Source organism: Cryptotermes secundus, unplaced genomic scaffold (genome assembly GCF_002891405.2).
Source record: "Cryptotermes secundus unplaced genomic scaffold, Csec_1.0 scaffold1606, whole genome shotgun sequence".
Taxonomy (NCBI): Eukaryota; Metazoa; Arthropoda; class Insecta; order Blattodea; family Kalotermitidae; genus Cryptotermes; species Cryptotermes secundus.
The window spans coordinates 1570930-1598037 of record NW_019738371.1 but is presented as its reverse complement, the minus strand read 5'-3'; the positions used below and the strand labels follow the sequence as shown (position 1 = coordinate 1598037).

The following is a 27108-nucleotide window of genomic DNA, read 5'->3' as shown; positions in this document are numbered from 1 at the left end:
TAAACAGCTTCATCCTGCGGTTACTTCTCGTAATTCGAAACATTCTCGTCAGCACTCTGTTCCCTCACGCTGTAATTTAACGAAGTTTGGTAGATACTATCACGTGCATTAGTGACTTGTAGACGGGGTATGGATTGGTGAATCGATTTATTGGATACTCGCACGTCGTAACTACAATTAGTGCTTACACTCTCAATATTACTGTAACTACAACACAATGAAATAACGTCTTCAACACTTCAGCTATTCAGCTGCCTTCTGAAGTCTCTTCGACTGACTGCCTCACTTCGACTACACGATTTGGTCTTGCCCAGCCTCCTTAAACCCTTCAGCCGATCGCGTATATAACACAATTCCCAACAGTTAAAGTTATCGCGTTCCTCCGTTACTGTGCTTTCAACAATTCGTTGCTGTGGATATCAGCTTTCAACAGTTAACGTTACACTGCGTGCAGTGAACCATAGTAACTAACGCCTATTCTTGTAGCGCTTGGGAATGAGTTCATCCAGCCGTTGGTTGGCAATGGAAGTTTGCTCCGACTTCACTATTCGGCTTTCAGGCGTCACGTTACAATATGAATACAGTCTTTGGTCTCCGGAACAAGCAGGCAACAGTCTTCGCTACCACAATTAGGATGCAGCCTTAGCGCTTCCGAAAATATCTCATTATTAATCGTTTAAAGATGCGCAGGACAGTGTTATTCTAGATGTCCAGCCTCCTTCAGTTCATAGAGAAGCTTGTCCTACTTTCTGTCGACAGTACCACTGAAATTATTCAATGAAGAACACGCGCAGCTGGATAATGTACATATATTTTAAGTACAGATGATTAGTACAGACTTTTATAACCAAGAATAATACGGTCACAATTTATGCGAATCTTAAATAGCGCGATATAAAAAATATTAATAAAGTCCCACTTTGAGCACAAACATTCAAATAAAGGTAATCTAAAAAAAATCGACAATACATTTATCCTTAAGAGAAAAATTATCTTAAATTATGCAAGGTCTTCAGGAAGGCAAATTCCCACAAAATGGGACCGCACTGCATTCGGCGTCTTAGCAGTTGGGTAAGCTCAAGATAAATAAGCATGCCTTTTCGCAGTTAAATCAGCTTCACAAGGTTTCGAAGGGACTTCACCGCTTCAACGAGTGTAACAGGAAATTATGTTACCGGAAATGCAATAGGATCGAGTTCTTAGAAATTTCAGGTGACTCACCGTTACAGGGAAGAGCCTGAGATGTCAAAGGCAGAAAAAGCGAAATCCATTCAGTACTTTCCGTGATAAACATGCAGACGGCCTGACAAGTTCATTATGAGTTCATATTATGCATTTCGTGCAAAGAAATGCCGTTAATAGATGGAAAAGCATATACTCCTACATTAGGCCGCGCCATAGCGCAAGCGGTTAGTCGCTGGCTTCCCCCCGCGGCGGCCCGGGTTCGATCCCGGGTCTGGTCAAGTGGGATTTGTGGTGGACAAAGTGGGGCAGGTTTTCTTCGAGTACTTCGGTTTCCCCTGCCAATTTTCAGTCCAGCAATTGCTCCACAATCGCCCTCACCTATCATCTGGGGTGGTACAATAGGCCAGAAGTACCCGCAGTACAAGGGACTTAATCCCACCCCACTAGCAATAAAAAAATACTCCTACATCATACGAGATTTGTGGCAGAAGTGACACTGGGGCAGACTTTTTCTCCAGTTTCTTCAGCTTTCCCCTGCTAACCACGATTCTATCATCGTTCCATACTCATCTATCACTACTTCGTGAGGTATTCCATGAACACGCTTGGAGGAGTGAACGACCATTCTTGTCCTCGGCATTACTACTATACCGACTAAGCTAACCCAGCTCCATACAACAAATAAAACACGAAATCATCAACATCAAGAACTCCGTGGTTTTAGTCCGCAAGCGAACTATACCGACCGAGCGACCGCCACTTGTCGGTGAAGTTAGTGCCAATTTTAGCGGATTGAGGGTGTTGCGTGGTCAGCGCAACGAATCCCCACGGCCGTTGATCATAATATTCATTTAGCATATCGTAAAAAAAGTAAATGTAACTCTGTAATAGGCCGTGGAGGCCCATTGGGTTGTGAGATGTTGAGGTTCCCACATTTTCTAGACAATCGGCTCATAGATGGCGGCAAGGTTGTCAGCCCTATGCGCCGGCCGCGCTTTACTCCCCAGGAATATTCCTGGTATTCATTTCTGTTAGAGGCTGAGTCGACCCCAGGGCCATAGTGAGGCTGGTATGATTAGGTCAATTGACCTCATCGGGACTTGAACCCGCGACCTTCCAGCTTGTAGCATAGTTTTAGTATACCGTTCATTTGTTAAATGTAATTAACTGACGACGAAGTCTGCAGCTCACACGATATACAGTCGAGCGGTGATGACTGGCGAATAATGGTTTGGAACGGAGCGGTAGCGGTCTAATTTGAGGCAGTACGTCGGCCTTTTCCTCGTGAGAATGAAGGAAACATTCAACGTTCTGCTGGGCAGTTACCTTCAGAACTGAACTTCCTCCACTGGACAAATGAACACTGTTATATTTATTATAAAATGTTCTGCTGCTCTCCAAGATACGTGAGCACGCTTAGTGTGTATAGGAATCACGTTTGTTTCACTGTCTACTTCTCAGCACACGAACACGGCCCGTGGGAAACCGGTGACTAACCGCCCGAGCTATGGCACGGACATAGTTCACATAACGTGTTTAAAGCCGAACATTTCATTTCCAGAAGTGTTCTAGTATAATTCCCCATTAGCCGATATTTATGCGGCTCCGTTTATTTCCTGAATCGACTACGATATGGATTTGACAGCGGAGGGACTGGGGTTGGATACCCGGCATGGGTTAGAAATTTCTCTCTTCTATACGGGATTCAACCAGCTCTGGGACCCTCTCAGCCTTATATCCAATGGTCACGGGGCTATTTGCCAGGCGATAAAGCGGCCGACGCCAGGGTTAAGAGTGTGTGGAGCTATAGCCACACCCCCCATACTCTTTCATGGGGAAACTTCACCTTCACTCTTTTATGCCAAAACGTTTATCGGGAAGTAGAAATTCGATTTCAGCTTTTCAAATAAAATGACCGATTGCCAAATTCTGACTGCGGTAACTATGAGGAGTTCCCTCTGCCTGATGCAGTCGCTACTTTACCGTGACGTAACAGAGTACACGCGTGGGTGTCTAATACGTCACAAAACTGGCTTCGGAGTGTTGCATCATCTGTGTAAATTGAAAGGAGATGGGGCTTCACGCAACCAGCGCAAGCTGGAGAGCACTGACGCTTGTAAAGGTGACCTTGCTCATTCCCATTACAGCTCTGCATTAGAACATATCGTTTCTGTGGTTTTGTAGTCTCTTAAACCATTGTTCCACCCAACCCTTTAATACTCTGAGACAGGGCTCCAGTTCTTGCCTCGAAGGAAACACAGTGCGTCTCCATTACGGAGACCAAATGGTCATACGAAACATAGGAAGAGTCTGTGCTTTAACATTAACAATCCTTGCATTCGGTCATGATAATGCATTTCTGGAGTTAAAGATTCTCAAAATCAAAGATTTATTGTTTTTCTAACAGCATAAACCATCTGGTCTCTATGACGCAACAACCGAGTTCAAAAATGTGAAAACTGTATTTTACCGTGAAGATGGATACAGAAACTTCAGCAGATTACAAAGCGTGACATCCTGGCAAACATTAATATCAATTCTGAATATTATTTAAATGAATGTCGAGCTTCACATTGTTAATTGTAGCCAATTAAGGGATTCTGAATTCAATGTTAAATATTTTGGGGGCTAACAGTTACACCTGCACACCAGAATCCGTTTAAGTCGTAACTTACAAAAACGTAACAGGGTCAATACTTGAGAAAAAGGTTAACGTAATTCCTTTTAATTTTTTTTTAATTCGCTTAGGGGGGGGGGGTGGAGTCCAACTGGGTCCACTCGGCACGGAGGCCACTGATTGACCTATTGTAGCCTGCCCCGGGTGATTATGATGGAGAATTTGGTGGAATGAAGATTTTCACGGGAAACCAAAGTACTCGGAGAAAACCTGCCCCAGCGCCACTTTGTCCACCACAAATCCCACTTGACCAGACCCGGGTTTCAACCCGGGCCGCCGCGGTGGGAAGCCAGCGACTAACCGCTTGAGCTATGGCGCGGCCTTAAGGTTAAAGTAAGTATTGCATTTGAGGCAATATTACAAGCACACTCTGTGCTGCAAGATCAAATATGTATGACGAACCCCTGGCAGGATGGCAAATTTTAACGGGGCCAGGATCGCCCCTTTGCGAGAAAAACCAAACACTCTGGCATGAAACTCTCGACGCAGGCGTAGGCACCAGGAAACATGAAAAAGAATCGTGAGACAAAGACTTCAAGCGGCAGTATTAACAAGCTGCAATTTCGTAGAAAAAACATTTTCATGAAACTAACGTACAGTAGAAGATAACAAACACAAGTCATTTTCAGGTATTTAGGCAAATCTACAATACGCGACTTAATATGCAAATGCGCCATTTTTAATAAACATTTCTGCCTATGGTTGATAACATTTATCTTGATATAATTTGATATACGTAGGTGAGTCAAATAAAAACCGTAAAACTGAGATAAAAATTCGAAATATCGCGACATTGTCCTATAAGTTGGATGACATGTTACCAATGCTACAATCATTCCTCTTCACCAAAACCCAAGAAGTTCCGGACGCAGCCATCAGCAGTGAAGCTTATGCTGACTCTGTTTTGGGACGAACATGGCGTACTCTTGGAGCACTGCACGCCTCGGGGGAACACTATCACCAGTGCCTCATATTCAGATCTCTTGAAGAATCATCTTCGACCTGCAGTCAGATCAAAGCGAAGTGGGCTCTTCACTAGAGATATCCTTTTGCAAAATGACAATACTTGGCCCCATACTGCCCGTGCAACAGTTGCAACAATCCAAGACTTGCACTCTGAGCGTCTTCCTCATCCGGCATACTCACCAGACCTAGCCCCAAGTGATTACCACATGTTTGGGCCACTCATAGAAGCAACTGGAGGAAGCAGTTCCGTTCTGATGAAGAGGTACAGCGGGCGGTGCATGAGTGGTTGTGCAGACAACCACAAGATTTCTTTCTAGAGGAATCCATATTTTGTAAACGCTTGAGTGCCTGTATTGAACGAAATGGAGACTATATAGAAACATGATACAGTTGTGCGCCGCTTTCATTCAATAAATTAAATAAAAAAAAATACGGTTTTCATTTGACTCACCCTCGTGTGTGTATATATATATATATATGTATATACATGTGGGGGGGCACGCGGTAGCGTAGTTGGTCGAGGCACTGTGCTCCAATCCGGTAGGTTGCGGGTTCAAGTCCCGATGAGGTCAATGGATTTCTTCAACTGACCTAAACCTTCCAGCCGCACTTATGGCCCTGGGGTCGACTCAGCCTCTAACAGAAATGAGTACCAGGAATATTCTTGGGGGTAAAGGGCGGCCGGAGCGTAGGGCTGACCTTACCGCCATCTAGGAGCCGATTGTCTAGAAAATGTGGGAGCCTCAACATCTCACAAACATATGGGCCTCCACGGCCTGTTGCAGGGATACCTTTATTCACTTTATATATGTGTAACGTACCGTACGGGTAATTACAAATTATGCGTGCGATTTTCAATAACAAACGTTTGAAACTGCTCATATAATTTTCGACGGCCCTGTATATTTACATCAAAATTCATTTTGAGAAATTTATGAAGTTCTCACAGTTGTGGCTATGAAGATTGTCATGTGGGATGTGAAGACGTGTAGTATGGCAGACGCTTACCACGCTTCTGACAAACGTGATGTGATGCCTTTCACGTTACTCTGAAGACAGCGTGTTTCTCCTAGATGTCGGTAAACAAGTACCAGTCTACACGGCTCACACCCCACAAGGCAAAGTCACTGAGACTGTGGCTGTTCGCTGTTTACAGGTTAAACCATTTTAATACGTGTATGCAGACACAGAATTACTGGGCCTTTGGGCTTCTTCCATCGTTCGGTATATTACAAACGAGACAACACGACGTTTCTGAAACTGGGCCTCTTTCCGTCCTCTGGTGGGGGGAAACAGATCCACGTTCTGAAACGTGTTTTCTAGTCTCTATAATACCAGACGATGGAAAAAGTCCAAAAACCCGGTAATTCTGAGTGTTATACACCATCGACAGAACCCTTTAGAACCTCGATGTATCTGGTCTACCCATCAATCGGATCGGTTTCCGCCATCTTGCGTGGTTTGACGAATGAAAACCATCGACTTGCTGACAGTGCTGGACAAAACTCCAGGTTATATTACTGTAACTTGCGCACGGAACAGCTTTTCAAATTCCCATTTGTTGTAGGTTCAGTTAGAACTACCACAAAACAAATGTATTTATCCGACGTTGTGGGCCTACGTTTTGGGAGGAATCTGTCGTTCTTCGACCTTCGGGAGTCATCATGACTCAATGCGAGAGACATGAAGAGCAATTACAGAAAGATGAAGACTTCTAGCACGTTTCCCTCCCTTAGACACTGGACACAGAAAACAACAGTTCAAAAATCATAGGAGGAGGCCCATACTGTCCTTACAAAAAGATTTATATGAAGTACTGCCTTCAAAATATCAACTGACCTTACCCCATCAAAAACTATTACCAAAACGACGCGGTATAATGGTTTGTATTTCTGCGTAGTCTGAAGGTTGTCCGGAAACTGATTATATGTTCTATTAACGAAAGACGCTCATGGTTTTGCTCAGTCCCATGAGGCTGGGAATATACCTTAAAATAAAGACCGCTCCCTTTAACATTCTTTCCGGTACTTCGCCAAGCCAGGAGGCAGAAGCAAAACGCGAAGACAAAGGCTGATATCTTTATTTCCTGCATCCTGTTGTTTGTCAGTGGAAATGTTTCAATAGCCGCCTGCACAACAGCTGATTGATGAATACATCAAGTTCTTTACTTCAAGGCCACGACATGTTTCGATCGTACTAATCGACGTCAGGTGGTGTATAATACACAAATAAAAGCTACATGTTAATGAATTTCTACATTATTAAAAATCTTACTACGATGTATAATAAATTTAAAATATGTGAAAAAGGAATTATTATTATTATTATCCCATAACACTTAGTTTTATAATGAAATTATTATTATTATTATTGTTATTATTATCATTTATTTGCTTGTTTGTTTAATTTTCTTCATTACTGTGTTTTCCCAAGAAACTTCCTGTAATTTATTTTTGACTTATAATGTGTTTGTCTAATGTTTGTTTAATGTTATACGTACTTACTTTCATCTACACTGTGCTAAGTCTGTAATTGGCCTTGCGGCTGTTGACTTGGCACATAAATAATAAAGAATTGAATTGAATTATTATTATTATTATGACATATGAAAGATCGGACTTCAACCGATTACTATTTAAACGTAATGATATTTAAAGCTAGTAATCCAGTTTCAGATAATTGGAAGATGAAGTGAAAAGACAGAGGCAAAAGGCAAAGAACAGAGGAGAACGGACATCTGTCGTAAAGGAGAGGACAACGACTAAACAAGTGATATTATAACCTGTACAGCAGCCCGAGTGTTATCAACAATATACGTCTCGTCTTTAGTGCAATGGAAACTACCATTATCGAGAGACATTCTTGTAGGAGTTTAGATTAATGGATTTGAACTACGATTTGAACGTGGTTGCCAGGTTCACTGCTGTTGTGCAGCTATCCGTCGGTCTGTCAGAACGGTACACAGCATCCTTATCTCTTTCTCTACCGAATCCAGCTTAGACATTGCAATTCCTCGAAGAAAACAGTCTTCTGGGATGTGGCACCGTGTAGATGTGGTGTTAACCGACGTTTCGGAGGAACGTATCGCCTCCATCTTCAGGGTGAAAGAAAAATAAGAAATCCGCAAGCGAAAAGACCGTGAGAACGGGTACAAGCAGACACCAGTCGGTTAGCACCACATCTACACGGTGCCACATCCCACAAGACTCCTTTCTTCATAGTCACAGCCGTGAAAACCTCAAATCTTACATTACAATTCCTAGTTCGGCGAACACCTAAATTTGGACTATTCTATAGCAACTCTGAACATCATTAATACACGAATTATTACATTGAAAATTTTCAAAGAATTGGATTAAACATCCCTAATCCGATCATTCTGAGATCATTGCCAGCTGTCATTTTCTTCACACCCCCGAACAACGAAATAATACCAAACCTCTAACATGAAACAATTATTTTGTTAGCTATGAGGTTCTCACAGCGGTGACTATGAACCCTACGGTCTTTTGAGACGCATCTCAGTGTAGTTCGGCAGAATTCCACCGATGTTTCTGAGGAAAGTATCGCCTCCATCTTCAGGGCCGAAGAGTAAGCCGAACAAGAAAACAGCTGTTATGTCTGCTGCGTGCTTCTCCTTGCCTTAACATACTCATCTATCCTGAAAATGGAGGCGATATGTTTCTCTGAATCGCCGGGCTTTCTTCCAATCACAAAGCACTGCAACCCGGAAGACAATACTACTGAACAATATCTGTTCATTTTCATATTAAGTGAAAGTAAAAAGTTGGGCCGCGCCATAGCTCAAGCGGTTAGTCGCTGGCTTCCGACCGCAGCGGCCTGGTTTCGATCCCGGGGTCTGGTCGAGTGGGATTTGTGGTGGACAAAGTGGCTCTGGGGCAGGTTTTCTCCGAGTACTTTGGTTTCCCCTGCCAATTTTCATTCCACCAATTGCTCCACAATCACTCTCACCTATCATCTGGGGCTGGTACAATAGGCCAGAAGTGGCCGCAGTACATGAGACTTAATCCCACCACACTAGTAAAAAAAAACCATAGGGTTGTGAGATGTTGAGGCTCCCACATTTTCTAGACAATCGGCTCATAGATGGCGGTAAGGTTGTCAGCCTTACGTGCCGGCCGCCCTTTACCCCCAAGAATATTTCTGGTACTCATTTCTGTTAGAGGCTGAGTCGACCTTCAGGCCATAGTGCGGCTGGAAGGATTAGGTAAATTTAAAATATCGATCTCATCGGGATTCGATCTTCCGGCTTGTAGCAGTGTGCCTCAACCAACTACACTACCGCGTGCCCCTCTGTTCCTTTTCATACTAAGTTAATGTCAAATCTGAACTCTCGTTACGAGATTCTCAGTTTAGGATTACCAATTTCTGTGCCGGCCATCAGTACAGAACAAAACTGATAAAATTTTCACAAGTTTAAAACACTATTTCTTGAAAGTTTACGTGGGCCAGATGGGGTCTTCAGCTTTACATACTAATTAATTTTCTGTATTTTTGTTGGGGGGCGGCAGGGAAGAAAAAATGTGGACAGAGAAATTCCAATTATTTTTATGTTCAGCCACCACAAAGAGAAGTTACACACAACATAAGGCTTCAGTGCAATATTTCGAGAAATTCCAAGTTTAGTTTCATGTTATATTTATTTCATACAGAGGTACAAATTTAAATTTCAAGGTCAAACGCTCGAAACGATACATAATGTAAAGTCTTACACATTCCATAGAAAAGCAGTGTTCTTCAGACTTTTCTCTTCAGTTAACCAAGGAGACAAGTAGGGCGTGGCGAAGCACAAAAACTCAACTCATGATACCTTACTTGGAATCGAACAAGAGGAACGAATTCACCTACATTAGACGGAACTTTTCATCTCGGGCAGAGGTAAAGTAAATTTGAGACGGGAAAGCAGATAAAAGGTAACCAATGCGCGGCAAACGAAATGGCTTCGTCAGTAGCAGAAATAAAATTTAACAGCCATATACACATGAGACAGAAACTACTGGCAAATTCCAAAGATATATGCAGATATCAAATTACAGCGGAAATGTTCCAAACCGGCGCTGTAACATTATGTCACAAGATCCGCAAATCCATTAATTCTACCAGTAAAAGAGAAAAATTTTTGCAGCACTGGAATGGGACCTACTAATGTATGTATTTTTAAAGAAAAAAGTGAAACCGACTATTAATTATCCAATAATATTGCTGTTATCAGCAACAAAAATGTTGAGGCCCTTCTGGGTTTTAATGCTGAGTAGTTAGGTAGAAGTGCACTGACTTTTCGGGGAACGAAGTCACTTTCTTCTTCACGGCAGGAGAGTAAGCTCACAAACCAGTTGTCTGCAATACATTCCTCCTAAATATTAGGGAACTGCTACCGAACTACAACCCACAGGATCGTACTCTTCAATATTCCTACCGAACTACAACCCACAGGATCGTACTCAATATTGCTACCGAACTACAACCCACAGGATCGCACTCTTCACTACTGCTACCGAACTACAACGTACAAGATCGTACTCTTCAAAAACCGCTGTGGGGACCTCAACTCCGACAAAAATGTTGTCCAACATTCTTCTCTACAAGTTGACTCCATATTTAAACGAAATAATTTGGCTTCACCGGTAACGACTGCGACGTTATAAATTAAATACTGTCAAGACATTCTTCCTCCGTCGCGTAATGGAATACAAGAACACGGTACAATGGACAATACACAACTATATACAGACTTGAAGAAGGCCCATGACTAAGGAGAGGATTATTTCAAAACCATCTCAATTATATGGTAAAAACACGAAATACTTAGGCTAACTGTTTTAAATGGAGCCTATAGTAAAGTCCGCACTGATAAGCATTTATCTGTTGACGTTGAATAAATAATTGTCTGAAACAAGAATGCTATTTAGGATTTGAGATTTTCACAGCGCTCACTATGAAGAATGCTACTGTTTTTCGAGTCTGCTTTAGAATACTCAATATATATTAGAATATAATCAGAAGAGACGTAAATGAATGCGTCATGCTGGTCTCCCTGTCTATGTCTATAATTTAAAAAATTTAACAAATAGATACGATACACGAAAGACACTAGATCAGATGCCTAAGGAGACTAGTCTAGTAGTAAATGCAGGAGAAAGACGAAACCACTACACGTGCTCACGCCTCCTCACTAGAATGTAAGCACAGAATTAAAAGTAATAAGTCCTTGAATCTGGTGACGACAGTAACATATCAGCGGAACATCCACCAAGAAATTAAGAGATTAAATTCGGCGAATGCTTCCGCCCATTCAGTTCGGATCCCATCTACCTGTCTCGTACCTATAAATGTCTCGACTGACATAACAATTCCACCTGTTGCTTTGTATGAATGGGAAACGTGTTCTCTGACACTGCGGAAGGACGTAAGATTTATGGTGATTGTGAACAAAATGCTGAGGACAGAATATATAGATAGAACTACATATTAAATAACAACAGTCTAGAACATGCATAACGAAGACCTTAATAGTCCTTTCTTTTTTCTCTCTACGGCTCTTCAGACCTTTGAACCTTTGCCTCAAGTTTCTTAATGGCACTAACTTCGCCGACAAGCGGTGGTGGTTCGGTCGGTATAGTTCGCTTGCGGACTACAGGCCACAGAGTTTGCTTGTAGTTTTGTTTATACACAGTCGGTAGGACTCCTCGGCAGTCTCGAGGCCACTACTTACACACAGAACAGAAACAGAATAAAAGTACAAAGACATCCATGTCTTCAGTGAGATTCGAACCCATATTCTCAGTGTTCGAGCGGGCGAAGACGGTTCATGTATTAGACAGCGAGGCCACTGCGATCGGCCTTCATACTCCATACTCTTAGTAAGATGAAACAAAAGGCGATGAGACATGAGAGGCATTCTGAACACACGGGGAGGTACTACATACAAAATTCCTTCCAAGATCCTGAAGGAAGGCGCCGACTTGAAATGGAAGGAAATACTAAAATGGACATTCACGAAGGTGGGGACTGGATCCACCTGCGGCTGGGCACAACAAACCTTCGGGTTTCGTCACTAGCTGAGGGATTACCATTGTATCTTCCCGTCTACACACACGTTTTTCAAACGGTTTCCACTAAAACTTCGTACGCATTACTCGTCTCTGTCACGGGTGCTGCATGGCCAGTCCACTTCATCACTCTCATAATGTGTGGAGACTACAAATTATGAAGCTCCTCATTTTGTAATTTTCTTCAGCTTCTTGTAATTTTTTCCCCTTGGGTTGAAAATCTTCTCCTTGGTACCCTGTTCGCAAACACCATCAATCTATCAATTACTGACTGTGGTATATTACACCCAGTAATATTACTCGGGTTTTGGGATAGCGTAGTCGGTATAGTGACTGCCTAAGGACTGGATTTCGAGTCCCGGTAGGATAAAAAATTTTCTATTCCCCACGTCGTCCAGACCGGCTCTGGGGCCCAACCAGCCTCCTAGACAAAGCGTACCGTGGGCTTTTTAACTGGGGGGTAGAGCGGACGGGGCGTGAAGCTGACCACCCACCTCAAACTAGTGCCGAGGTCAAGAAAATGTGGATTTATACTTTCGCATACGCCTTCACGGTGTAGTGCTTAATTAGTTAAGCACAGGGACAACTTTACCTTTTATCTACGTCAGTCAGTTCCGGATGGAACTACCCGCTGAAGGCTCCTTTTGCACGAGCGTTTGTAGCGCGTCTTAGGGAACCACTGACTTTAATGTACCTGTTTCCACACAGACCCAAGACCGATCAATGGCTCGCCCAGAGGCGCTCATAAAAAGCAGAATTCCACAAACGCTCGTGGGAAAGGAGCCTTCAGCTGAATTACAAGACTGATCACCTCATGTACTGTTACGGCAGGGACGGGCTCAAAGCAACACTATGAATAAAACGACCAATTCATACAAGAACAGTATTCCAGATAACAGGACCTAAACTCAGAAGTTTCTTATTGGCCGTCACTCTGCTTTTCCGTACATCCCTACACTATACAGGCGTGTATGAATTATTACTGAACACAGAGTCGCGTACAGGGCCGGCTGTACCCTTCAGTACAGCATCTGGTCCCGCGATCCCTTAACGAAATACGACAACCAATATCCCATTCTTATTGCTTACGCTTTAAATTTTATGGACGAGAAAAACGAATTTGGACCATAAGGATTGGTTATCACAATATGTAGGGATTAATCTTATGCCTGGAATTTGAGTAATTTGTAAATGTTAATGTTCTTAGTTTCTCTCATCTGTGAAATTAGGCCGAGGGCTAGTTAATGAGTTAGTTAGTTATTGGAGAGGGTGGGTTTCCCCATGCACTTAGACCTGTATTGGTCCATTGTGTTTCCCTCTATGATTTCTACCAGTCTCCATATCCTACCGGTACTGGTGCATACCATCAGTCCCGCCCAGCCAGCGAGACCGGTTCTACTAGCTGAGAGGTATCTATAATGCTTCCCCCATGTACCGGAGGTATTAGTGACTGCTGTTGGACGGAAAACGTCCGTTAATTTGGCTCAGTGACCTCCTTTGGAGATATGAGGTTCTTTTACATGCCGTAAAGCTACGACACGGGACCCACGGCTTAAAGTTCCTCCCGGAGGACTTGTTCCCTGAATTTTTCCGCCCTTAAAAATTCGACGACCTCCGCCGGGTATTTGAACCCGCGTACTACGAGTCATGAGGTGGGAACGTTACTCCTAGACTATGGAGGCCGCTAGGCCGAGGGCTAAAGAGAACTCACGGTTCCATACTAGTCGCATCCGCAATAAGTATACTACCTACTGAACCGTTAAGACACAAAATCAAAGGATTTCGTTTCTACCGTCGAATGGCTATAAGTGTGACCAAAAAATGAGGTAAATACACGATCGAAGAATCCTCCTTTGTTTTTCAGGCAGCACAGATTTTATATCTTCGGTGGATATTACACGATAAAAATTTACAAGTGAAAATAGCACTGCACTCACCCCTTCATTTCCTAGGAACTGTATCGTCGGATGTTGGCTGGTCTTGTTCTGCAAAAAAGAAGACAAAGTATTAATTAATTTATGTATCTATAATTCCGTATGTTAAGTATATAAACTTGTAACAATATAAAAATCATTGGCAAGATGGAAATTCAATAAAGGCAATAATCATCTGGAGATATATACAAATTCAAATTCGTGGGAATACAAAATTATGTTCACCACAAAAATAATGGGTGGATTAATTCTGGAATCGCTCATCGTCCTTCAATTCAAAACCTGGCGTTCCAGATTTTTTCTATAAAAAATCCCACACACAAAGAGTGTGTACATAGCTCTGTATAACTATTCTGTTGGTATTGCTACATGTCAGCGCATTGCCAGACAACGGCTCGATACACACCCTGCGATACGTGCACGCAATAATAGGACTAATGTTTATAACTCGGTGCTAGGCAACAGTCAGCGAGCCAATGGACTGGCGATACGTGCACGCAACAATAGGACTAATGTTTATAACTCGGTGATAAACAACAGTCAGCCCGCCAATGGACTGGCAAGATAGCTATCACATGACTGCCACGCTGCGACCGTTGCTATGCAACGGCTCGGTATACAAACCTCAACAGTATAGAGACTGTTTTGTGTGTGGTCCATGCCCCGGCTGTTTATAACGAGATTCCAGGAATAACCAAGACAGAGTGGGTGAGCGACAAGAGTTTTGAGTTCTGAGTTATCAGTGCGCCAATAGACTGGCAAGATAGTTATCACATGACTGGTTTTCTATGGGGGTCCACGCCGCGACCGTTGCTATGCAACGGCTCGGTATACAAACCTCAACAATAGAGAGACTGGTTTGTGTGTGTGGTCCATGCCGCGGCCATATAACGAGATTCCAGCAATACGGTGAACAGAGTGAGTGAGTGAGTGAGTGAGTGAGTGACAGAGTTTTGAGTTCTGAGTTATCGGTAGGAACGCTGTATTTAAATGTCATCAAGAGAGAGTGTAACGAAAGTGATGATAAATGCAATAACTGGAACTAGAATTCGTCATTTTCGTCGCGCGTACCCCCATACACGTGACAGTATTCACATTTTATTTAAGTTGTGACACCGTGTTAATCTTGTAGGTTGATACAAACCTGGAGGAACATGGTGAGTAGAACGCTGACACAATATACGGCCTGCATATCTCGAGGGAATTCCATCCTGTGGGATAAAACCTCACGGGGCCATTGTGATCGCCATTCGCTCTGCCATAACGATTAAATCAAAGATGAGATAGGCGGTGGGGTGGACGAGAGGAATGGTGTGCAGGGCTGTGAAGAAATATGCTCTGAAAACTTCAGGATAAGAGACAACTTGAGAATATTCAGTAGCATCTTACAGAAATATGGTGTGATGGTGGGGACTGGTTTTGTCTGACTCAGGGCAAGGTCCACTGACGGGCATTAGTGAACAAGATGATGAACCCTCTGGTTCCATAAAAGCTGGTACTTCTCGACCACCCGCATAAGTGCCAACTGTGTCGCGGGTGGGATGTGGATCGCTGACCACAACTGGATGATCCCTGGTATACTGCAATTAGAGCATCATGAAGGTGAAAACACTCAGACCGGCAATGGATGTTGTAGACCGATGCAGTTTGCGTTTCCCTTGCTGCACAATCACATATCTGCTCCTATTGTGCACAACTACTGGGGTATGACGTGAAAGTTGCTGCAACCGGCCGCGTAAAGAGCAAGTTCCTCAAGTTCTTATTAGCCCGGCTCAATCAATATAGTCTCCCGAGAAGAAAACGTCATTCAGGCCTATATTAGGTAAAACACATACTGTATTGGGCAACGAATCGCCAACAATAGTGTTTGTCTGGTATCAAGGAAAATTTACTTCTCAATATTCTGACGTTTCATCGAGGAGAAGTCATACAGATGTCTTACCCTCCCGGTCAACACTCTGGCCGACTGCACATATGTATAAGACTTCGGCATCAAAGCTGCGGTCTTTGATAAGGAACATTTCCCTATCAAATCGCAATGGAAAGCCTCAAACGAGGGCTCTGACGAAGAGTAAAAGGTGTATTCAGGATATTAAGACAAAAAAGAAAGCAATACAAAATGTTTTAAACTAATTCATGAAACACTGGGTACAATAATGGGCGACGTCCAACATAATATTAGCATGACCATTTCATAACGCTTAACTAACTTAATGGAGTTGAGTCCTTCTCGAGAAATCGTCAGTCACGTAGCCACTCAAGAAATTCCGAACATTTTATGGAACCCGAAGGTTCATTACCGTGTTCACAAGAGCCCTCCACTGTTTTATTAAGCTTGAGAAATTAAAAACTGTGTAACCAGTTTGAAGTACTTTTCAGAGAAGAAAGGTGAAAGTCAATAGGAAAACAAAGAAATCAAACTGTCCTCATAATACACCGCCTTGTTTACTGACACATAAACCAGTAACCGAAGTAGGCTAGCAACTAAATGAACTGCTGTAACAGAAGGCCGCTTAACAATCTGGTCAACAGAATCCATATAATGACCCATAAACTTCTCCCTTCTGCAGAGAGTGGTCTTGCATTCATTAAATGGCAAAATTAAGACGTGCCTTTACTGCACTGCAACGCGGAGAACGTCTACGCCTTGGGTTCAGTTAACACAGGACTTTTCCTTACGTTGATTCTCACATATTCGTGGGTTATTTAACGATGACATCAGTATTGAGACTACAGTACAGCGTCGGATGGTACGATCAAATGGAAAGGGTTTGGAACGAAAGGGAGTACTAACCCAGCATTTGCTGGCGGGACTCAGGAGAGCCGTTGCTGCGGCTGAGATTCGAACCAAGTACCTTCTAAACACAAATCTAACGTTACCTCTTAACCAAGCTATTCAGCGAGTCATAATAATTCATGTCAACAAAGAGTGAAGTGAAGAAAGCAGTCTTCTGGGATGTGGCGTCGTGTAGAAGTTGTATTAAAAGACGTTTCGGAGGAACGTATCGCCTCCATCTTCAGGGTGGAAGACAAGAAAAAATCCGTGAGCGAACCAGCGTAAGCAGGTGCAACAGACTGCTCACGCTGGTTCGCTCGTGGATTTCTTCTTGTCTTCTACCCTGAAGATGGAGGCGATTCGTTCCTCCGAAACGTCGGTTAACACAACTTCTACACTGCGCCACATCCCAGAAGACTACTTTTTTCATAGCCACCGCCGTGAAAACCTCAAATCTTACATATTCAGACATTTCTTATAGTTTGCTAAAATTATTTTAAGCGTTTGTAATAACGGAGAAGCATAGGTCCTGGTTCCCCAGTACTCGTATGGATGAGTATCAGTCTTATCAAGCATCCCCCCTCCTCGTCCTGTTCCTGCCACTGCTACTGTACTGCCGAATTACGAGCACTTCCTCTTTCAAGCAGCAGGGCGCATGATTACATACAATTAAGACGGCCGCAAGATGAACGAAATGACCAATTTAAGCAGCACGTAAGGGACACTTCCTGTCTGAAGTAATCCAAATTGTCACTGACAGTATAAGCACATAGTGGCAGAGTAACTGCTTCACTGAAAATTAATTCCATTATTAACCAGCAATAGGTATACATTTTTCGTCTTATAAACACCCTTATTTCAAACAACAGTACTTTTAATATTTAACAAGTTGATACATTCGTGGGGGAAAAAAAAGAGGAATGCATATAGGGTTTTGGTAGGAAACATGAAGGAAGACTACCACTAGGAAGACCTGAACGTAGGTGGGAGAATATTAAAATGAATTTGGGGTGGTACAGACTTGATTGGTCTGGCTTCGGACAGATGTCAGTGGAGGGCTCTTGTGAACAAGGCAAACGAAACTCAGGATTCATAAAATATTGGGAAATTCTTGAGTAGCTCAGTGACTCGCAACTTCTCAACGATTCACCTCTACGGAGTGTTAATGGATATATTACTTGGTTTTGCTCACTCACTATCAGGCAGAAATCAATTTCTTTCCGTGATTTTGAAATAAACGTCCTAAAATTATCACCAACACCCTAGTATGTAGGCCTACAGCCAATGAGTGTTATCCAACTTGGCCGTTCATTCGGATTTCACACCTGTGAAAGCAGCCAACATGACCGAGTGACGTTCTGCAGCCTTCCAAGCACTGAATGTCAATGTGTTAAACATTAACAATTCACAAACACAAGAACACGAAACAAGTTTTATGTAAAAATTATATCTCGTAATCTAGAGCGAACAGAATTTTCTTTTTGCTTTCTTACTCTGTAACAAGCCAAGTGACGAAAGACCGAAGACGTAACAATGTACTGCCCAAGCAGGCCTATCGCAGACACCAGGGGGCGTTGATGGATGAGTAAGGGGGAAGAGTGGAATGTTGATTAGCTGGGTAAAACCAACGAACATAGCAGAAAACCCTGTTACAGTTGTCACTTCGTTCACCGCGCATCTCAGATGTGCCTGCCTGTACATACCACACTGACGTGTGATTCAATAACCTGACGAGAGGTCATGAATGTTGCATCAACGACGCTAAGCACTAGGGCCAACGCCTCACCTGGTCTCTGATGGAAACCACAGCAGTTTACACAGTACTTCGGAATAAACATATAGGCCTTAATCTTTAGCTGAAGGCCCGTACCATGTTGTATTACAAACAAGTAATGGACTGCACAAGCACGATACAAATACGGGATGGAGTCCACCAGTCACCTAATCAGAAAGTATAAATGCAATGTCTGAACCGTGTCAAACGGGTTTGAGACCTGACTGGAAAGTCACTGCGAATTTTCTCGCGCTTGGTATCTCCAACTTATGTATTGCCAAAAGTTCAGAGGGGCAGTTTATTTACAATCATACAACTTTCGTAAAACATATGACAACCTATACAGTATAGATAACACAGATCTCAAACGTCTTACATAATTCAAAGCATGAAACAACTTCATATATACTCTGATATTTCCCAACACAACTAACTCCACAGAGGAGAGTCCTTCTTGAGAAGCTGATATTCAGTCAGCTGGTCAAGAAATTCCTCGCCTTCTATGGAACTCAAACGTTCATTGCCGTATTCAGAAATGCCCAAAACTGGAATGTGCACCGAACCCGTCGAATCCAATCCACAGACAAGGACAATTTCAATTTTTGTACAGTCTCCGATCTGCGCCTGCGTGTTCAAAATGGCATCTTCGTTTGGAGTTTACCAGCATTTTGTGCGTATTTCTCACAGCTCAAATCCGCGCCACTTCCCAATTTATATGACCAATTTACAGAAGTTTTATCACTGAGCCAAATGCCAGGACGTTTCCCACCCAACAATAGTCTCTAAGGCCTCCGGTAGATGGGGAAAGCATTATAGACACCGCTAAGCAAGTGGCCGAACTCGCTTGCTCGGCGGGACTGATGGTAAGCACCATTTATCGGTAGGGTATAGAGACTGGTAGAATATCATAGAGGGAAGCACAATAGATCAAACTGGTCGCGGTGCATGGGGAAACCCACCCTCTATAAATAACTAACTAACTACACAAGTTTTCAGCGCTCCGTCAAATTACAACACGAGACATCATATACTAAACTGAAAGCCCGACATATTTCGGCATCAGATTGTCATCCTCAAGGGAGTCAGATCTAGACTGGTAAAGATGCTCAAGATTTTTATAAACACGATTTACACATATACATAAAAATTTATATCATGCTTAGCAAGATAAGTGAGGTAACAAAGTGTTATAATACAGAATAAGCTTTATGGATTCCTCTATAATTCAAGGACCTTAAAATGATCCATATTCAAGTACAGATCTGTCTGAATAAGAGTATGTTTCTTTTTTGCGTTCATTTTATCACCCTAACCATATTCGGTTAGCAACACAAATTATGAAGTTCCTCATTATGCAATAGACACTTCATTCTCCCATTACGCACCTCGCCACAATGTCGTTACGGGAAACTACAGGCAGCAAACATAGATATCTCCAGTCAGGGGATTATAAGTCACACCTCCGAAATCTGGTTTAACTCGCTGAGCAACATTAAGTGGTACTCATTCATAATTCTTAGTAAAATCTGATTTCAAAATCCTAATATCCTTTCACTGTGATCAAATATGCTTAAATTCTAAACCACACCCCCGACCGAAATCATCGAAAGAGGATAAGAATATAGAGAACGCCTACAAACTATACAATATTACATACACAAATATCAATACAGGTATCCAACCAGGTTCTCAATGGGCTCTAAAGATAACTTTTAAATCACTACACTGGTTATGAAGGGAGAAGAGTTCCATATAAACACATGCTACAAAGTTTACATCTGGTCCATTAATCCCCTATGTATGAAGGTAGCGTTATTACAAGACCCACAGGTTCGTAAGCATATTTCACATGAAACACGCTGTATTTTTACTTTATTACTGAAACTACCGCATTCGGCCCAACTACGTACAAGGCGGTGAAGCGTTGTGAGCAGGGTTGGCAAAATACGGACAGTGAAAATAATTGAATCGAACCAGAAGCGTTCCTCGGGTACCAATAAACATGATCTACTGAAGTCCATCTGCTCTACAAACCAGGATACGTCATGCTTTGTGCAGGAAGCCTGTGTATATATGTCTGAACTTCCCACCGGCGTATGAATACAGAAAGGGCGCTGTAACCAGCATCCAGTAACTTCATAACGAGGGCCGCGCCATAGCTCAAGCGGTCAGTCGTTGCCTTCCCATCGCGGCGGCCCGGGTTCGATCCCGGGTCTGGTCAAGTGGGATCTGTGGTGGCCGAAGTGGCGTTGGGGAAGGTTTTCTTCGAGTACTTCGGTATCCCCTGCCAATCTTCATTTAACCAATTGCTATACAATCACCCTCATCTATCATCTGGGGCTGGTACAATAGGCCAGAAGTGGCCGCAGTACAAGGGACTTCGTCCCACCCCACTAGCAATTAAAAAAAAAACTTCATAACGAAGATGCAACGACTGACGTCACTGCCTTACATGACACATCCTCGTTCTCACATCAGATGTTTAAAGCGTTAGGGAAATGCAAGTTTTGGCAACTCTCGTGCCGGGTCTACTATTTTCATTAACTGTGTCTGCCTACAGATATGAGGACGAAATGGACCGCTCTGCATTATGAATCATGCGTGTCTCAGCACTTTCACAATTTGGAGGTGAGTGGTCAGCTAAACGAACAGGCTGCTTTCATTAGAAATGTTATTAAACTAATTAACTCAAATGAGCGAAGTCCCTATAGGGATCCTAATAGTCGCTCAGCTGGTAACGAAGTGCCTGTCACTGAACCAGATGAATTCAGTCTACAGCCTCACACTCTACTTCCCTTACTTACTCATCGAGCTGAGCCCTTCTTGAGGAGCCGCCAATTCCGCAGCTACTCAAGAATTTCCCAGCATTTTATGGAACCAGAAGGTTCATTACCGTGTTCATAAGAGCCCTCCACTGGTTCCTATCTTGAGCCAGGTCAATCCAATCCATACCATACCATCATATCTCTCTAAGATCCATTTTAATACTATCCACCCACCTACGCCTTGATCTTCCCAGTGGTCTCTTTCCTTCTGGCTTTCCCACAAATATCCTACATGCATTCCTCTTCTCCCCCATTTGTGCTAAATGCCCTGCCCACCCAATCCTCCTTGATTTCATCATTGTAATTACACTTGGAGAAGAGTAAAAGTTATGAAGCTCCTCATTATGCAGTTTTCTCCAATCTCCTGTTACTTCGCCCTTCTTCGGTCCAACTCTACTGCCCTAAGATCCATTTTAATATTGTGGCGTATTTGCTCAAAGCAAGAACTGTGGAGGCAGAGAAAGAGTCGTCGTTAGGTAATGACCAGTACATATGCAGCAGGGGGACGCGTCACGTACGCTGTCACGCAGCAACAAAGGCGGTGTTCCAGTCGGCGTTCTCTGTGGATCCGCGCCGCGCAATTTGCTACGTAACTGTGCGGTAAACATTTCTCTGCAGCAGTAAATCATCAAGCAACAATTGAGGAAACGGTGTTTTCTGTGCCATCACCTAGTGACGGTCTCTTGTGAAGACGGTAATGAACCTTCGGGTTTCATAAAATGTTGGATAATTCTTGAATAGCAACTATTAGCTTCTAGAGAATAAGTCGGATGCCATTTGTGAGTTATGTGATAAGACCACCGCTTCCAACTTAATTTCAGCTTCCTGCAAAGAAATGTCAAGAGAGTAATAAAAAAGTACACGACCGTGTTATTTCCCCTGAGCCTTTAGGATTAACAGCCAGACGCGACTCCACGCAACGTTATAAACTGTATTTCGCATAAATAACGCCTTAAATGCTATATACATACGAGGATTATCTCCCCGGACGCTCGACAGAAGTTTATGAAAAGTTGGCATTATCCAGCGCGGGTTCAAACGCACTGCAGGTGTCCGCAGAAATAAGCACATATACACGAAGTGTCAAGTTAGAAAACTATGACTCTAGCAACAGTTATCAAACTTATGTAATTTCATGTCAAGAATTTATCTAGAACGTTATTTGAAAGACGTCAACGCACTGTTTCACATAGTTCTTATTCCACCCACATACAGATTATGTTTCAGATGCCCACGTGAAAAACTGAAGGCACCAACCCACATACTGTCTTATCTACAACTTCCCTTGGAAAGTTTCGAACCGGTATTCTTTAAATATACTTACACAGTCAAGTGGAGTTCTAGCAACCCATACAGGACTCATACGGCCTGAAGGCCGGTTTGTATCCCACAGTAAATTTCCCTAGTTCACTGAACAGCTTTTAGAAACTGAAATGGATAACAGTCGTGCACAATACGGCTTTCATGGAGATAAGTAAAGTAAAGGTATCCCTGTACCAGGCCGTGGTTGAGAGCCCCACACTATCTAGACAATCGGCTCAAAGATGGCGGTAAGGTTGTCAGCCTTACGCGCCGTCCGCGCTTTACTCCACAGGAAAATTATTTAATTAATTCCTGGTACTCATTTCTGTTGGAGCCTGAGTGAACCCCTGTGCCATAGTGCGGCTGGAAGGATTAGGTCATTTGAAAGAATCCAGTGACCTCATCGGGACTTGAACCCGAGACCTTTCGTCCCCTCAACCAACTACGCTACCGCGTGCACCTTTCATGGATGTAATGACTAAAAATAATAAGAACTGTCTTAGCTTAGTCAATACAGAGCCCGACTGGATGGACCGCCGAAAAGAATGGAGATAATTTTTCTTTTCCCCACAATGGATATGTGGTCCTTACCCGGGGATGAAGTGACCACTCACAACAACCCTTCTCAAGGCTGCATCCCCTCCATATTTCCCTTCAGCTCCTGCTCTTGCTCTACAGCGGTCCCTCGGTTTACGATGCCACAGATTAACGACGTGTTCGCTATCACGTTGCGGCCAACTTCGCCCAACACGTGCTCTCTTAAGTGGACCCGGGAGGACTGCTTTTCAGTCATTGATATTTAATCAAGTTCTTAAGAAACAGAGCACAATTGGAGCCATCAGCATCTCAACCAATACCTCTAATGATTGCTCAATTTTGAGCATGTTTTATTGTCAATTTCTGCGCCTTTTTATGCTCTATTTAGTCATTATTAATCACGTTTATATTAATTATTCAATACTTCATTATAATATTTATTTAATAAAACTGCGTGTTTCAAATATCATGATCTGCGTTCTCAACGTCTTGGAACAACCTAAGCCTTTCAAATGTATTTTCTGTATTCGATTAACGATAATTTCAGTTCACAGTGGTTTTCGTTAACCAGGGGGCCACTGCTGTATGTACCTCCAGTCATCTAGCCTTTTTGTCAAAGTTAGCAGCGATAAGCACTCGGGGCTGGCCGGCGAAAGCCAGGAGCTGGAGAGGATACAATAGTAAGCAGAAAGAAGTTGAGGGGAGTGATCTCCAAAATCCATGGCTTTAGTACAGTGCCGAAGTTAAGGACGAGAGGATCTTTGTCTCCACTCCTCTGTAATTCTTCGTGGCATGGTGCTAAATCCGGCATAGGGAAACTTTTTCTCTTTACAGGTTTGCCAATTCTTCAAAATTCATATATAGAGGTACGAACCACGAAGCTGTCGAGTTACCCTGTAAAATTAAGCCAGAATTATCTTTTTGTTGCATACGTTTTAAATACCAGGTCTGTACAGCAAAAAATGGCATGAGGCAAGAATTATTGGCCGTCAATTAAACCACTTCATGCACATAACTAATTCAAATGTGCAAAAAATGTCATTTATTGATTAGAAGGTGACACCTAGAAATGATGGCATTTTAATGACTTCTTGAAGTTTCAGTAATTTGTACTGGCAATCTACGTAGTTAACACGAGGCGAGGAAATTGAAAACTACTCACAATTTTATTCAATATCGTCGCACATTTGGCACTGTGCCAATAACAAACTCAATCGTCACAGAAATACACACTCCGCACAAAACACGTCTCCAGTCTACAGACAAACCTACTCATGGCCAGTAGAACACGCCTTGAAGGAAACTGCGCTCAATAACGACTATGAGACGCTACACACAGGCCGACATTCATATCCTGGGATCGCTGTTTCAAATCTCATTACTGGCACTTGTCGGGATGCGAATTTCAACCTTACTGAAAGCGAGTACAATAAGAAAATTAAGTACTTGAAAGTGTGATCAAACAGTAAAAGTAAACGAACTATGATGTGAATCTACTGGGTGACAATGTAGATAGCATACAGAAAAACACACAAACTTTAATTGACGCAAGTAAAGAGGCTGGTCTAGAAGTAAACACAGAGAAAACTAAGTATATGTTGCTGCGAACATAAAGATAGCTAACAGATGTTTCGAAAATGTGGCACAGTTCAGATATTTGGGAACGACTATAACAAATCAAAACCTGATTCAGGAGGAAATTAAGAGGCTAGAAGCCGGAAGGTCACGGGTTCAAGTCCTTATGAGGTCATTGGATTATTTTCAATTGACCCCATCCTTTCGGCCGCACTATGGCCCTGGGGTCGACTTGGCCTCTAACAGAAATGAGTACCAGGAATTAACTAAATAATTTTCCTGGTGAGTAAAGCGCGGCCGGAGCGTAAGGCTGACAACCTTACCGCCATATTTGAGCCGATTGTCTAGATAATGTGGCATCCTCAACGTCTCACAACCCTATGGGCCTTCACGGCCCGTTACAGGGATAACTTTACTTTACTTACTTACATTTTAATTGTGTAATGAAGGAGAACATTTTAGACACAGGGACAAGGCGCATTTCTAGGTATATTTTAAAATATCTACTAAAAGTTCTGTGGAGCACGCGATAGCGTAGTTGGTTCAGGCACTATGCTACAAGCCGAAAGGTCGTCAGTTCTAGTCCCAATGAGGTGGATTTTTCAATTGACCTAATCCTTCCGGCCGCACTAGGGGTCGCCTCAGCCTCTAAGAGAAATGAGTACTAGGAATATTCTTGGGGGTAAAGGGCGGCCGGCGCGTACGACTGACACCCTTACCGCCATCTATGAGCCGACTGTCTAGAAAATGTGGGAACCTCAACATCTCACAGCTCTATGGGCCTCCATGGCCTGTTACAGGGATAGCTTTACTTTATTTCTTTTTTTTTTACTACAAGTTCTGTAAGTTTTCAATTTTTATTTGGTGAAAGGGAAAAACACTAGCAGCCGGCAATAACAACAGATCATCACTGATACATAAAGGGACACATTTAAAAAGAAGCGAGCCCCTATACACAACCCATTGCTACTGTATATGTTTAAGCAAGATACACAACGGTGATATGTAATATTAAAGATGGAACTTGTTTGTGGTATTTGAAGAGGGAGGAAACAAGAGGAAAAAAAACGTAAAAGGATTCAACCAAAAAAAAACCGTGGTTTCAGTCCGCAAGCCAACTATACCGACCCAGCGACCGCTGCTTGTCGGCGAAGTTAGTGCCGAGTTTAGCGGATAAAGGGGATCGCGTGGTCTGCGCAACAAATCCCCATGGCCGTTAATCTCGGTTTTTAGACCGGAGCTCCTCAGTTATCCTCGCGATGCTGGGTGGACCCCGTTCCAGACGCACTACTTCTCAGAAAATCTGGTAGCGCCGGGAATCGAACCCGGACCTCTGGATCTGTAGCCAGGAACTCTGACCACTAAACCACAGAGTACATCGATAATGAATTACATATTAACTGAGGCCCCTAATTAGTGCTTGTAGACCAACAAGCAATTGTATTTAAATAACGTGGACTTCGAAAGCATTCGACATCACTTGCACTTTTAATGTGTTTTCTCTTCTGTTAAAATGCTTTCCCACATTATTGGTATTTACCAGAGCTCAACAAACCCACACAGCTGCTGGTCAGTGACAAGTAAAAAAGCACGGCTGAAGAGTGCAAATATCATTGAATTCATTTGCCAATAATCTCTCCCGCTTTCTTTTTTGCTTCCTACATGGATGGCGAACGGCAAATTTTTTCCTGTCTACATATTATATAACAGAGGCGACGGGGTTTTCCAAGTTAAGTCTCGTGCGTTACGTGAATGTAACGAGGCTGGTGCGAATCAATTACAACGGCGTGGGCCAAAGCGGGTTCTCTTGTGTATGACAAGCATAATTTCTGTTCTTTTGCGTTGTGGGGGCATTTTACGATACTATCAGTATTTAAACAACGTAGTGCCGGATGGCAGGATAACTGGTGGATAATGAACTATAAATTACTTGGAAGTGGTAAAAAGTAAAGGTAAACTTGTTCATGTAAGCCGGTCACGGTAGCCGAGCGGTCTAAGGCATGCACTGTCTTCGCTCGCTTGGAAACCGGGATCGTGGGTTCGAATCCCACTCAGGGCATGATGTTTAGTTTGTGTGTGTGCGTTCTTCTGTGTTTGTGTACAGGTAGAGGCCTTGCGACTAGCTGATCACCCGCCTAAGGAGTCCTACCGAATGTGCAAGATCTAGAAAAACCGAAGTGAATGGAGAAGTTCATGGAGGTAGGCCTAGGCCCACTGGGGCTGTAGTGCCAAGGGGTGGGGAAACCCCTGTTCATGTACTTAATTGTTGTGCCCCAAATTTGAGATAGTAGAGGTAAGCCACTGCCCAAAATGTTCGCGACGAGCGAACAGTGTTGCACAGCTATTGCCGCAACATGTAAACATCAGTAATGGCAAGTAGGGTAAGAATTTGCTGGCTCAGCAAGGCTGTGTCCTCACAGCGCTAGAAGTTTGCCTAACTCGGGCACTGGAGAATCGGAATAGATCGCTTACACAGCGATCAGACGC

General features: G+C 43.0%; 1 protein-coding gene across 1 annotated transcript in view; it reads right to left on the bottom strand.

The window, feature by feature from the left end:
- Window positions 1-27108, bottom strand: part of LOC111871016 (RNA polymerase II elongation factor Ell) — a 335544-nt gene that overhangs the window by 149824 nt on the left and 158612 nt on the right. The window contains exon 2 of the mRNA XM_023863729.2: window positions 13836-13883. Within this exon, the coding sequence (XP_023719497.1) occupies window positions 13836-13883 (48 nt within the window). The remainder of the gene's footprint in view (window positions 1-13835; window positions 13884-27108) is intronic.